Source organism: Barbus barbus (genome assembly GCF_936440315.1).
Source record: "Barbus barbus genome assembly, chromosome: 14".
Classification (NCBI taxonomy): Eukaryota; Metazoa; Chordata; class Actinopteri; order Cypriniformes; family Cyprinidae; genus Barbus; species Barbus barbus.
In genome coordinates, this window is record NC_136742.1 from 8,166,552 (window position 1) to 8,180,143 (window position 13,592).

General features: G+C 36.9%; 1 protein-coding gene across 2 annotated transcripts; it reads right to left on the reverse strand.

Moving 5' to 3' along the window:
- Positions 1 to 2,533: 2,533 nt before the first annotated feature.
- On the reverse strand, positions 2,534 to 12,219 carry rhag (Rh associated glycoprotein). Of its 2 annotated transcripts, XR_013785068.1 has the most exons (11): positions 11,858 to 12,152; positions 6,883 to 7,066; positions 6,598 to 6,748; positions 5,839 to 5,986; positions 5,164 to 5,330; positions 4,936 to 5,073; positions 4,727 to 4,848; positions 4,554 to 4,627; positions 4,125 to 4,198; positions 3,352 to 4,001; positions 2,535 to 2,912 (listed from the first exon to the last, which is right to left on the reverse strand). XR_013785068.1 is itself a non-coding variant. In XM_079433807.1 (10 exons), exons 1-10 carry the CDS (start codon positions 12,036 to 12,038, stop codon positions 3,927 to 3,929), a joined length of 1,314 nt encoding a protein of 437 aa, XP_079289933.1. In that variant the 5' UTR covers positions 12,039 to 12,219; the 3' UTR covers positions 2,534 to 3,926. The 2 variants fall into 2 exon arrangements, 1 of the variants encoding a protein (XP_079289933.1); XM_079433807.1 differs by having other exon boundaries at positions 2,534 to 4,001; positions 11,858 to 12,219.
- Between the last annotated feature and the right edge of the window lie 1,373 nt (positions 12,220 to 13,592).

Genomic DNA, 13,592 nt, shown 5'->3' on the forward strand with positions numbered 1-13,592 from the left:
GCCATGTTTACCACTGTGTGGCATCCCCTCTTATTTTTATAACAGTCTGCAAACGTCTGGGGACTGAGGAGACAAGTTGCTCAAGTTTAGGAATAGGAATGTTGTCCCATTCTTGTCTAATACAGGCTTCTAGTTGCTCAACTGTCTTAGGTCTTCTTTGTCGCATCTTCCTCTTTATGATGCGCCAAATGTTTTCTATGGGTTAAAGATCTGGACTGCAGGCTGGCCATTTCAGTACCCGCATCCTCCTACGCAGCCATGATGTTGTAATTGATGCAGTATGTGGTCTGGCATTGTCATGTTGGAAAATGCAAGGTCTTCCCTGAAAGAGACAACGTCTGGATGGGAGCATATGTTGTTCCTAGAACTTGGATATACCTTTCAGCATTGATGGTGCCTTTCCAGATGTGTAAGCTGCCCATGCCACACGCACTCATGCAACCCCATACCATCAGAGATGCAGGCTTCTGAACTGAGCGCTGATAACAACTTGGGTTGTCCTTGTCCTCTTTAGTCCGGATGACATGGCGTCCCAATTTTCCAAAAAGAAATTCAAATTTTGATTCGTCTGACCACAGAACAGTTTTTCACTTTTCCACAGTCCATTTTAAATAAGCCTTGGCCCAGAGAAAACGCCTGCGCTTCTGGATCATGTTTAGATATGGCTTCTTTTTTGACCTATAGAGTTTTAGCCGGCAACGGCGAATGGCACGGTCGATTGTGTTCACCGACAATGTTTTCTGGAAGTATTCCTGAGCCCATGTTGTGATTTCCATTACAGTAGCATTCTTGTATGTGATGCAGTGCCGTCTAAGGGCCCGAAGATCACGGCATCCAGTATGGTTTTCCGGCCTTGACCCTTACGCACAGAGATTGTTCCAGATTCTCTGAATCTTTGGATGATATTATGCACTGTAGATGATGATAACTTCAAACTCTTTGCAATTTTTCTCTGAGAAACTCCTTTCTGATATTGCTCCACTATTTTTCGCCGCAGCATTGGGGGAATTGGTGATCCTCTTGCCATTTTGACTTCTGAGAGACACTGCCACTCTGAGAGGCTCTTTTTATACCCAATCATGTTGCCAATTGACCTAATAAGTTGCAAATTGGTCCTCCAGCTGTTCCTTATATGTACATTTAACTTTTCCGGCCTCTTATTGCTACTTGTCCCAACTTTTTTGGAATGTGTAGCTCTCATGAAATGCAAAATGAGCCAATATTTGGCATGACATTTCAAAATGTCTCACTTTCAACATTTGATATGTTATCTATATTCTATTGTGAATAAAATATAAGTTTATGAGATTTGCAAATTATTGCATTCCTATTTTATTCGTAATTTGTACAGTGTTCCAACTTTTTTGGAATCGGGTTTGTAGATTAAAGACACATTTCTTTAACCTGGCTTACACATAATACGCTTCTATCATTCAAATCCATTAAAGGATTGTTAGGCTGCATTAATTAGATCAACCGGAACCGGTAACACTCCCCATAACACACGATGTACTCGTTACATCGTAAGAAAAATGGCATCTACGCTAATATTTGTCTGTTTCTTTCTTATTCTGTTTTTCAGTCCGTGTCCGGATCAGATGGTGGATTGGCGCCGGGAGATGATGTCTCCCTGATCGTCGGCGGAGGCCGGGACACCTGGATGAGCCCCGGGGACATATCCCCAGTAAAGACCTCGAATTAAATGCAATAAAACTAAAAATAAAAGAAAATAACTAAAAATATAATAAAATACCAAACTACATAATACTATTATTGTTAGAAATTGCAATAATATGAAATGGAAATAAATACATTTATACATTTAAAATTTTCATTGAATCAATAAGTAAACAATAAATAAACAATTATCTCCTGGCCAGAAGAGAACTGGCCCCCCGAGTGAGCCTGGTTTCTCCCAAGGTTTTATTTCTCCATTCTGTCACAGAGGGAGTTTTGGTTCCTTGCCGCTGTCGGCTTGCTCAGTTGGGGACACTTAATTTCTAGTGATTATCGTCAATTTGATTTTGCAGATACTATTTAAACTAAACGGATCTAGACAATGACATCTCTGAATTCATGAAAATATATGAAATACCTTAACTGAAAATTGAGTGTTTAATCTTATTTATATACATTACTGACACTCTATCCTCCAATTTGATACTGTTAAGTGCTTTGACACAATCTATATTGTTAAAAGCGCTATATAAATAAAGGTGACTTGACTTGATTATAGGTCTTTTGACTGGTGAACATTTACTTTCACCATTTCATAATTTTTTGTCAACATTTGTGTTAGTTTTGTTTATTTTTGTCTCATGTTACAAAATATATTTTTTTAAATATTCCTGTTAATGTTTAAAACATGCTTTGTAAAAGCTGCATAAATATTATTTGTTACCATACCACAGGGCGTCAACTAAAATGTGTTGCCCAAAAATGTAAAAACTAAAATAATTTAAAACCTGATATACTCACACATCACAAATGATCATAACAGCCTCAAGAGCAATCAATATAACAAAAGAGAAATCAGATCAGCTGGTTTTATAAATGACAGTAAAAGTTTAATACATTCACAGACTTTTCAAATACAATTAAGTGATGAGGTTTGGGTGTGAGGCATATGAGAACACATACATTCAGACACAAATATTGAATCAGTAAGCCAGCTTGCAGTAAGACTGTCTGCAAGGATTATATCCTCTTTATCATTAAAAAACAACATGGCATTAGTAGTCTTACAAAGTGCAAGCAGTGACAATCTGATCACGTCTGTTTACTTGTACTGTGAGCTGAACGTTCAAGCACTGTAGTAAATGAGCTTTTATGTAAGGATATTGTATGAAATTTTACAATTATCCTGATAAATAGTTGAAGTTTCAAAGATGTAAATGTACAGTGGCCCCAAACTGCATTTGGACACTTTTTTTCTTTTACGACTACATCACACTGCCAACAAATTATTAATTTCTTAGTCATTTATGTCATTGATTTTAATCAGTTGGTCCCAGGGTCCACTCAGGTGTCCTAGTAGAGTAACAACACCTGAAGATAATCGTATAAACTATGAACATGTTCCACTAATGTTATCCTAACAAACTGGAAAAGTGTGCTTATTTATTATCTTTCTTTAAAATACATGCCAATATTTTATTTGTGATAGGTTATATATTTTTGTAACTTTATCTGTTGGTTTTTAAATACTTTTTGGGGCCACTGCATTTGCCTGAGTTCATATTAAAATATTAGAAATTGTGTGAAAATATAAAAGTCAACAATATATTTGTTAGTTCTTTAGGATACAATAGCTTAAAATACTTAATATTTCATTGCATAAAGGGTGGTTACTGATCACAATAATAAGCAACTATAATTGTTGCAAGAAAGTCAAAGGATTTTTCTTTGGATGTGGACTAATATGGATGATCATTAAAAAAAAACATTAAGAGAGCATTGGTCAAAATCACTAGTAATGATAAAAGTTGGGTCTGGACAAAAAAAAAAAAAAACTTATTCAAAGTAAAAGTAACTACATTAATAGCAGACACTTAAGCAAAAGGTCTTGAATTGGCTCAGATTTTTGGCACATTACAGTGAGCAACTATTCAGTTATGTGCAGTTCAGCAAACGACGGCAATAACTGACCTACACGTTGAGTTAGCTTAGCAATGTTTTGGTAATTACTTTTGACCATCTTACATTTTATTATATAATTTCTAATTTTAGAAGGTTTGAGAAGGTTTAAAATTTAGCTACATGTAAAAAAAAAATAAAAAAAAATAGATGACATCTCTTAGTACTTATGGTGAGTTCACTCTTGAGGATTTTTGTAAATGAAGTAGATGCTAACGTTGAAAAGCCCCTGAGTTGCTTATTGGACCGGGTCTCTTGCTTTGTGAAGTGAGCTGGTTTTGAGCAGAGCTTCAAGCCTCTGCTTTGTTCTTGGAATAATCGCCGTGAGTCAAACGCTCTTCATGTTCCTCCTCTTCCTCAGGTACCTGCGTCAAAAGCATCCAAAATATTATTAGCTGTAAGACATTTTCCTCAGCATTAAACAAGTGTTGTCACCATGTCCTTGTATTACAAAATAGCATTAACATATCAATCTTTTTTTGACGTACCTCCCAGAAGATGGAGTCATCGAAGCAGTTTTGATCAGGTGGCTGCCCCAAGAATGGAATCTTCATAATCAGGCCTGGAGAAGGTATAATAAATGCTGTGCTTTGTGTTCTGTACAATTTTGTATTTTTTTTTTAAATACAATAGAGCAATGCTAATTGGGTCAATGACAAATAAATGTGTCCAAAAATCGTTTATAATCCATGTGGCAAGTTTTTACATAGGTACTTTTCAAGTTCATGTTGGTTTCACATGGTTGTATGTATAGATATGTCAAAGATTTTAATTTAGAAATTGGGTTCATGTTCTTCAAACAATAGATATATTAATTCTATGCATGAACAGCGTTTTCCTTTAAATACATTAATTATATTACCCTTTTATGTTTTACAATATCTTGCAGATTTTATGGTCCTTGTATTAATACGTACCTGTGATTAACCCACCCACCAAAGCAAACCCCAGAGATGATGCCAAACCACATGCCTGATAAGTTGCTGTAACACTAGGATAAACAAACACAAAGATATTAAACCCATTTGTTGCCATACTGGTAATAGCAAAAATCTAAAGACACAATGCAAAGAACTTGTCTTTCAGTTACTTGTCTTTCCTTCCTAGTGCTGCCGCCACAATCCCGGCAAGGCCTCCTAGGATGCCTGGCATGCCGTGAAGGTTATGCACTCCACAGGTGTCTTGGATTCCAAGTTTAGAGGAGAGTATAGGCTGGGGAGACCAAAAAACAGATGATGGATTAATATTTGATTCTTTTCCAATATATTAGAGTCACTGGTATATGAAAGATACTCATACAGTGAGGAACTTAAATCCAACGGTGGAGATAACTCCTGCAGTGATTCCGATCAGCATTGCTCCAAATGGCTGGATGTTCATGTCAGCACAGGTGCCCACAGCAACACCTCCAGCCAATGTGGCATTCTGAATGTGAACCTGTGCCACAAAACACAATAGGCTAAGTCACAAGGATCATGGACTGCTAAAATGTGAGACTAAAAGTAACAAAAGACTGGTATGACCCACCATGTCAAGTTTCCCCTTCTTCTCCACCAGACTGGAGGTAGCGTAGGCAGCGAGAGCGCAAGCAGCCAGAGAGAAATAGGTGTTGATAACAGCTCTTAGCTGAGGATCACCAGGTGCAGCAATAGCAGAATTAAAGCTGGGCCAGAACATCCACAGGTAGACTGTGCCTACAGACAGAGGAAAAGTGGAATAGTGAATGTTTACAGGTACAGACACAATACCAAGGTACACTAGTACAACATTCTAAACAGACTGTGTATCAATCCCTCACAGCCTCATTTTCATTCATGTTCAGTTATATATGGCATCTACCAAATGCAAGTTGGCTTGCATGTAGAATAATACAAAAAAAATCTTGCTTACATCCCTGTTGAAAAAAACTGGTTAGGTATGTTTTTAAGCATGGTAGCTGGTTTGAGCTGGTCCTGAGCAGGTGTTAGTTGCTAAGGACCAGTTTAAACCAGCTGATATCCAACTAAGGACCAGCTTAAACCAGCTACCGTGCCACAAGACATACCTATCCATCATATGGTGTTTGTTTTTTTTTCAACAGGGATATGCAAACATTATATATTGAAGCTCCAGAAGATATTTGTGTGCAAGTAAGTACCATGTAAGTAGATCTCTCAGAGGCAAATTTTCGATTTTATAGCTGACTGAAAGGTCTACACATACCGATCATTGCAAACAAGTCTGAGTGATAGACCGAGCCATCATTCTCATGGCCGTTCCGAAGACCTGGGCGATAAAGAACACGAGCGACAGCTAATCCAAAGTAAGCCCCAAAAGCATGGATGGTCATGGAGGCACCTACATCAGAAACCTGTTAAGAGACGAGAATGTTTATTAATACCAGATGAAAAAAAGATAAATGATCATGTTTGACTGCTGCTTTAAGGTACGATTTATTTCCTAGAGATGCCACCACTGTTTAGTGTTAGTTCCATTTAGACAGGAACTGTTTGTGCTGTTGTGAGTCAATTAAGATAGTAATAATAATGATAATAATAAGAGTATTTACTTTATAATCCAGACTCTATATCTTATTCAAGACGAAGAGTTTGTTACGTACACTGTGTTAGAGTTGTTATTGAAAAACTGGGTGTGTTCATTAAGTTTATCCGGCCAACTTTAGGAAAGAGATAGAAAATTGCCTAAACTGTTTTTCCTTCATCTTTGACCCAGCTTCCTTTTGTCCCTTGCATGAACTCGGCATGAAATTTCATGAGGCTCTTCCACCAATATTAAAGAACCTCAACCTAATTAAATGTAATATTAAAACATACACTAAGATCTTGATCTGTTGCAAATCAAGCTATTGATCAAATAAGGATAGAAGCAGCTTCACAATGATTCCCCCAGAAAACCAAAACAAATTAGCATTGCAGTCCATGCACTGATTTAAGTATATGAAGTATATGAGATTGTACAAACCCCAAGGATTCCCACAACCAAATGCTCATTGATGCAGAAGGTAGTGATCTCCAGCAGGGTCATGATGAGAAGCTGAACAGGGCTGGTTTTTCCCAGAACTGCTCCAAATGAGATCAGAACAGTTGCTGTACTGAAGTCAGCATTTATCATTCTGTAGAGAAGAGATATTAAAAGTTTATTGGCATATTTAGTCAAATACAACGGAACATCTAGCATTTAACTATTTTGATAGATGATGAAATAATGATCTATCAATCACCCCCATAACCAAAAATTTGAGTTTACTTTTCAATGTTGACTGTTATTTTTCCATTATGCATATGCCAGATGTTCTGGAGGAGAAGACCCCACTGCAAGCCAAAGGCAGCCAGCAACAGGTTGATCCCCACACTGCTGAAGCCATATTTCTTTAGGAAGGTCATCAAGAATCCAAAGCCAATGAAGATCATCACGTGTACATCCTGAAACACTGGAGACATGGATAAAGAGTTTATTAGAAAGAGCCGTTTTTCCACACCTGAAGCCTGAAATTAGTCACCATTCTGGCTCCATAGAACCTCAATTAGTCCAACTTTAGTTTGAACAGGTCAGCAATGAACGGATGCACTGTTGTGTTATATCAGTGAATAACAACATACATTTTTGTCTGTTCATCACACTAAGCTATTGTATGACTTAAAAGGATTATTCACCCGAAAATTATAATTCTGTCATCATCACCCTCATGTTGTTCCACACCCATAAGACCTTCATTCATCCTCAGAACACAATCTGAGGTCTGAAGGATAGATTTTGATATCACTTTAATGCTTCAGAAAGTTTTGGTGTGGACTGAGCCCCGCACCAGATTGAGACGGCCCTGGTGAGAACCAATGAGGTTAATTATTGTGTTACTCGTTTGAGCTTCTGTAATATCCAGTGAAGTTTCTTCTTGCACGTCAAGTAAGTACAATTTGAGCTTCTGTTTGTGTTCGCTGATCACTGTAAATACAGATGTGTGTGTGTTAATAAGCCTCAAAATGGTAGTTGCATAGACTGTCAATGGATCTTAGACTGTCTGTTATCTTCATTTGTGTTTCAAGGGTGAATGAAAGTCTTATGGCTTTGGAAAGACACGAGGGTAAGTAAATGATGACAGAATTTTTATTTTTGGTGAACTTTCTCCTTAAGAATTCTAGAAACATAGCGTGCAGTTGGACTACTTATGATATGTTTGCTCTTTTGATATTTTCGTTCTTTGTCAGGTATTGCATGTGTTCTACAGGAAACAATAACATAATACCCAACATAAGGGTGAGGAAATTACAGAATTTTTAGGGTGAAATGTTCATTTTAAAGTGCAGATAACAGAAAATGTGTAGTTGTAAAGTAATTATTGATGAACAAACAACTGTACACCAATATTAGTTACACAGCAACACATTTCTGTTTTAAGTCTATTTAATTCCTACAAAATTACCAGAACAATTCTATCACCATGCTCTTTCCATCGCTGTACAAAGGTCTTGTGTGCTCTTCTATTAATATATGAATGACAGGTTAAGAAGTTGCCTGTAGTGACCCTGTTGGTGTGTGTAATTTTATTCACTTCACATGACTCTAACGAGTGTCAAATACTTATTTCATGATAAGTCACATTCAGAGCAATCCAGCCTTTTCATTGCTCTAATTGGCTGCAGCTTGACAAACCATAAAGCATTTTTGTAGTTTCTTAACATGGTGACTAGTCATTGTGCATGCACTGAAATTTTGTTTAGAATAGATGTAACACACATTTTAATAAATATGTGAATCAATCTTCAAAGTTTAGGGCACATATGAAGACAATTTTCAGAAAATTAGTCTGGATTCATTTTGATTGATAAAGCATTGCATATAAAAATACCCAGCAATTTGCAGTGGCCTGAAGTCATTAGTTTTCATGAATGATACTCACCATTGGGGATAGAAACCATGTGAGAAACTGAGTGACTTTGATTCATGGATTAATAATCCAATTACTATGATGTATATTACACTGCTCCATTTTGAATGAATGCATCCAGAGTGTTTCCCTAACATGCAGATGAATGGAAATGCAAAGAGTAAAAGAATACAGAAACATGTATAACAATTTCTGTAAACTCACAACAACTGAATGTGTACACTGATTGTCCTAACAACACATAGTGCATACTGATGGCCTTTTCCCATCTTTCCTGCAGAGAGGAAATGAGTTTTAGGCTGTCCAACTCAGGAAGCTATAAAGTCCCTGGACACAGAGATAGGATACCGTCCAGAACACCTTATTCATCAGTAAAGTCCATTTTAAGACTACACAATACAAACCATATCACTGTGCCAAGCTGATAATAATCAGACACATTAACGATTGTCAGTAAGTTTAAAAAGGGTCTCATGGTCAGTCCCAAGAGATACAAGTGGAACTAAGAAGAGTGAACCTCCAAAAGGTGCGGCACCAGGCTTTGAATAAGCGAATATTCAGACTTCCTCGGAATGCATCCGAAACCCTCCACCCATTCAGTAATCCACAAAAAATCTAAACTTGCCAGTAACAAACCCAAATAGTCATCAATCATAGCGCTCATGGTCTGACATCTGCTAAGCTCATCAAGATAACCGATGACCCCTGTAAGTACTACCAACTAAGCTTAGTAGCGAGGAACGTTTGATCAGGAATTTTCTTTGCTCGCTGCATATTTTTATAGCTGGCTATATATTTTTATAGCTTGCTGTCTTTATAAACGATCATATTCTCATTTTATAACATAGTCCACGCTCCCAGCAGACTGTACACACAGAACCACAATGATACAGTAAGAGACTAAACAGGAAAACGTCAGATAAATATGATGATTAAAAATCAGCAAATGTCAGTCTTATCTTACTTCACAATCCATCTAAAACAAACAAACTACTGAATGTGATCTAGTACTGCATACACTCAATTCTCATTGGTCATTTTTGATGTTTCATGGAAAAAATCTCAACGAGGGACACCGAAAATGTGATAGAATCTAGTTTTGTTACATCAGAATCTAGTTTTGTTATATCATCACAGCCCTTCCCATCCTAAAAATTTCCTGTGGTACCACAGTAGTGTTCTTACTCTGTCTTCAACTAGTCTTTTACGTGATTGTCACTACTCTTTGATGGTTGTTGAGGAATAAAATGCGATCCTGCTGAAAACCCCTCAAAACATTTAGGTGGGCTTCTGACACAGTTGAAATAGAGGTAATCAACCCTTATCAGCTGTTGCATGACCCAAGTCTTTTCCTCTGATCTTTCTGTTGATCCTAAGCAATACATATTTACAAAGACAGGGTTGACTAAAGGACTTTTCACTGGCTATTTCATGTATGCAAACTTTGGAAGAGCATCATAGTGGAAAACGGATCATTTTGCCGGCTGAGTAGAGGTGCACAATCCATTTCTCCGAACTGTTGGCTGTTACAACAAACAGTGAAAGTTTTCACGTTACCCACATGCAACATATTTGCTGATACAATCTCAAAGGTCCTATTTTACTAATGGGTGGAAAATTTCCTCTCTTTGCGAATGTTCAACGACTTAATTACATTCTGTCAGAACTAATTTAGAGCGCAGTGACATAACTTAGCTATATGTGTTTTCTTTGTTGCCCATATTAAAGCACCCTTTATTTTCTTTTCTTTGAAGCTTTTCTCACTCATTTCTGGAATGCTTTGCGTGTATGTATCGAAGCGACAGATGGCCTTAATTTTCCCATTCTGCAAACACATATGTTTTTTATTTTTCTTTCATTTTCACATATGCTTTTAATCGTTTTAAAGGTCATCAGGTTCACGGGGTGGCAAAGAATTTGTATGCTGTCTCTATTGTCACATTGTGCCCCAGCACTTCAACATTTTAAACTTTTGCAACCACAAAGAAAGTTACAATTGCAATTAAAAAACAAACGACGGTTCTTATCAAGCCCTAGACAAATGCATCCAATGACGTTAACTGTTAAGTTAAATGTACTTGTCAGTGTAATGAAATGAGTCAGATTACAAATTTTGAAGGGTTAAATGGAAACTTTGAGGACACATGTGACACTGAGACTAATCTTGCATGTTCATACTCTCCACACCCCAGAGTTGGTTTCAGCCCAAACCGTGTCTAACCAAGCGACCACATGTGCAATTTGAAGATAAAAGTAAATACGGGTATTTACAACCAATGCATGTCATCTCTGCAAATAAGCAAAGCATGTACAGAAAATTAAAGGAATGCAATTGAAGTTGAAAAGGTCTCAAAGAAAACCTACAGTGTTTCTATTTGCTTGAATGAATAATTCCTTTTATAAAAGATTGTGTAGATCAGTGGCTGTCAACTGGTGGGTCACAACCCAAAATAAACAACTTTTTAAGGGGAAGAGAGAATGTTTCACATCTGTTTAGTCGCTGACATCAAATTATGTACATCCTATCAGTATTTTGGTTCAAATTAATTTGATCTACAGAAATGCCAACATGGACATACCCTTAACACAGAAAACCATGAACAAAACTATGCAAGATAAGCATATATGACCCATGTTATTTAACACAAACTCTCACTTAAAATGGAGATTTACACAGCTTGTGCAACCATGATGTGTTTTGTGCACCTCTTGGCAGCTGTGAATATGAAACTATCAAAATTCAATTCAATTCAATTCAAGTGTAAGAGCTGGCTCCTGAATGAGAACTAGTTGAAAACCACTGATCTAGAGGGATGACATGGATAAATAACCAAATCTTACCTACATCACCCTCTCTTCTCTGTTTTTTTTTCTCCTGAGAGTGCAAGAGCCCATGGCATTGACTCCTCTTCGGAGGGAGTATTTTTAGGGACTCGCGTGCTAAATGAACATTAGTGAAATATTGCCGCCAAAGCCTTTGCAGAAATAAACCTCTCAGTGAGCACTGATGAATGAGTAGCACCATGAAACTTAATAGCAAAGTTTACTAGAGTGAATCTTAGCCTTAAAAAGGATGAATTCATTTGTAAATCATCCAGAAAATATTTTATTCAGACAATGACCAAAAGCATGAAGGCAATGACAAGCTAATAGCAATTTCCAACTACATCCACATGATCTGACCCTTAATGTTCCTAATAACAAAATGCATTCACGTTGAGCCAATAAAATAAGATTTAAATACAAGTTCAGACTTCATTAAAACCAATCAATTTGGATGTCAAAACAAGACCTGATGTATACACACATACACAAATCTGACAGGGGTATACTTACTGGGATAAAGGGACATTGGGCCACTTGAATGAGTTGTATTCGATTCTTCATGACTCCCATGTCCGTGAGCATCACCGGTGTCATATTCCACAAGGAGAGCGTACAGGACAATGGTCACGACTTCCAGCGTTAAGGCCAGAATGGGGAACTTGAGCCTCATGTTGGTGGCATATGCTGGCATGCTTAACACCTTCTCTGTTCTGCTGTTCTTCCTCTGTAGGTGATTCTACCTCTTTTCTCTCCCTCTCTCTCTCTTCACGCTGTCTGTGGCTTGTGGGGGGAGTGCAGAAAGTGGCATGTGGTTTTGAATTGTCTGCAGGGTTTGGAAAACCAATGACAAGAGAGAACATTAAGGTGGGGACAGTCACACCCCCTGTTGCACTGTACTTGTAGGAATGGATTTCCTTTCTCCACCTACTTATGTAAATGAAGAACAGTGTTTTAAAGTCACAAGTAAATAAATAGAAGCATATATGGCTTATATGTCTCCCTAGAGAACCATATATGTGAAAACACTCAAAGATTAACAACACTTTAATTATTGTTTGTATTATATGGAAATTCAATGGTTTACCACATGACTGGTTACACATTGTAATATTAAAAACGTTTCATGGGTTTACACTGTAAAAAATATATTTTTTTCTTTTCTTTTTTTTATTATTGCCTTCTAATTTGCTTTTATTGCTTTGGATCTGTGTATTTTGGTTCCTCTTTTAGACTGAACACACCCTGAAGTTTGAGAGCTGAGTAGTAGAGCGTGGAGCAAGCAAGTATTGTTGATAATGTTATTTGGTTCTCACTTCCTATATAAAGATTTTGTATTTTTTTTGTAATGTTAACAGTAAAGATCTGTGAAGTGACAAACAAGGACATATGATTTTAAAACATATCAAAACAGATGAAAAGAAACAATATTAAAACACTCTTAATTTAAATGCTTATAACATATTAATTAGAATAAAGTAAACACTCAGTCTTAAAATGTTATCTTATTTCTAGATTGATAGATAGAGAGAGAGAGAGAGATCAAATGTCATAACTCAGCAACTCGCATGTCATCTAGACGTTTCCCATGCAATTTAGCTTGGACATTCATGTGCTTGGAACTGGTAATTATAATATTTCTGGCTCCACTTGAAGGGCCAATTGGAACCTGAGACGTATCTATGGAAAATAATATCTTAGAATATTGGAGGTGGGCTCTGTTAACTTGGGATAGTGCTTAGCATGCATTTACTATGGTCCAACAACCACTTTAGCAATGCCTTGAATACAGTCTTCAACCCTATATTATAGCGACATATTCTGTTGGCAATATAAATTTTGACATGCATATAGGCCATTAATTTACATTAAAATGACAATTTGGCGAAGTGAAAGCATGGAGCTTTGAAAAAGGGTCTTACAGTGCAAGTTTTTGAAAACAATATTGTTATCATCTCCGTGTAAATTTCAAAAAGATGATTTCCGGTATCTTGATTGTGTGTATTCACCACTCTGTAGAAAAATGCATATGTTTCTTTACAAATTGCCATTGCCAACTCCTGGCCTGGCATAAATAATAAATAATCTTAGTCATTTTCACAGATCCGTGTATACGGAGATCATTTTGACGTTTTGTCATCTTTACGCAATAGGCTACATCTAAAAAACACGACGGAAAACTTCTCTGTTTTTACTTTTTATCGTTGTCATGTAAATGTACCCTAAGACTGTGAACGTTACACTGAAG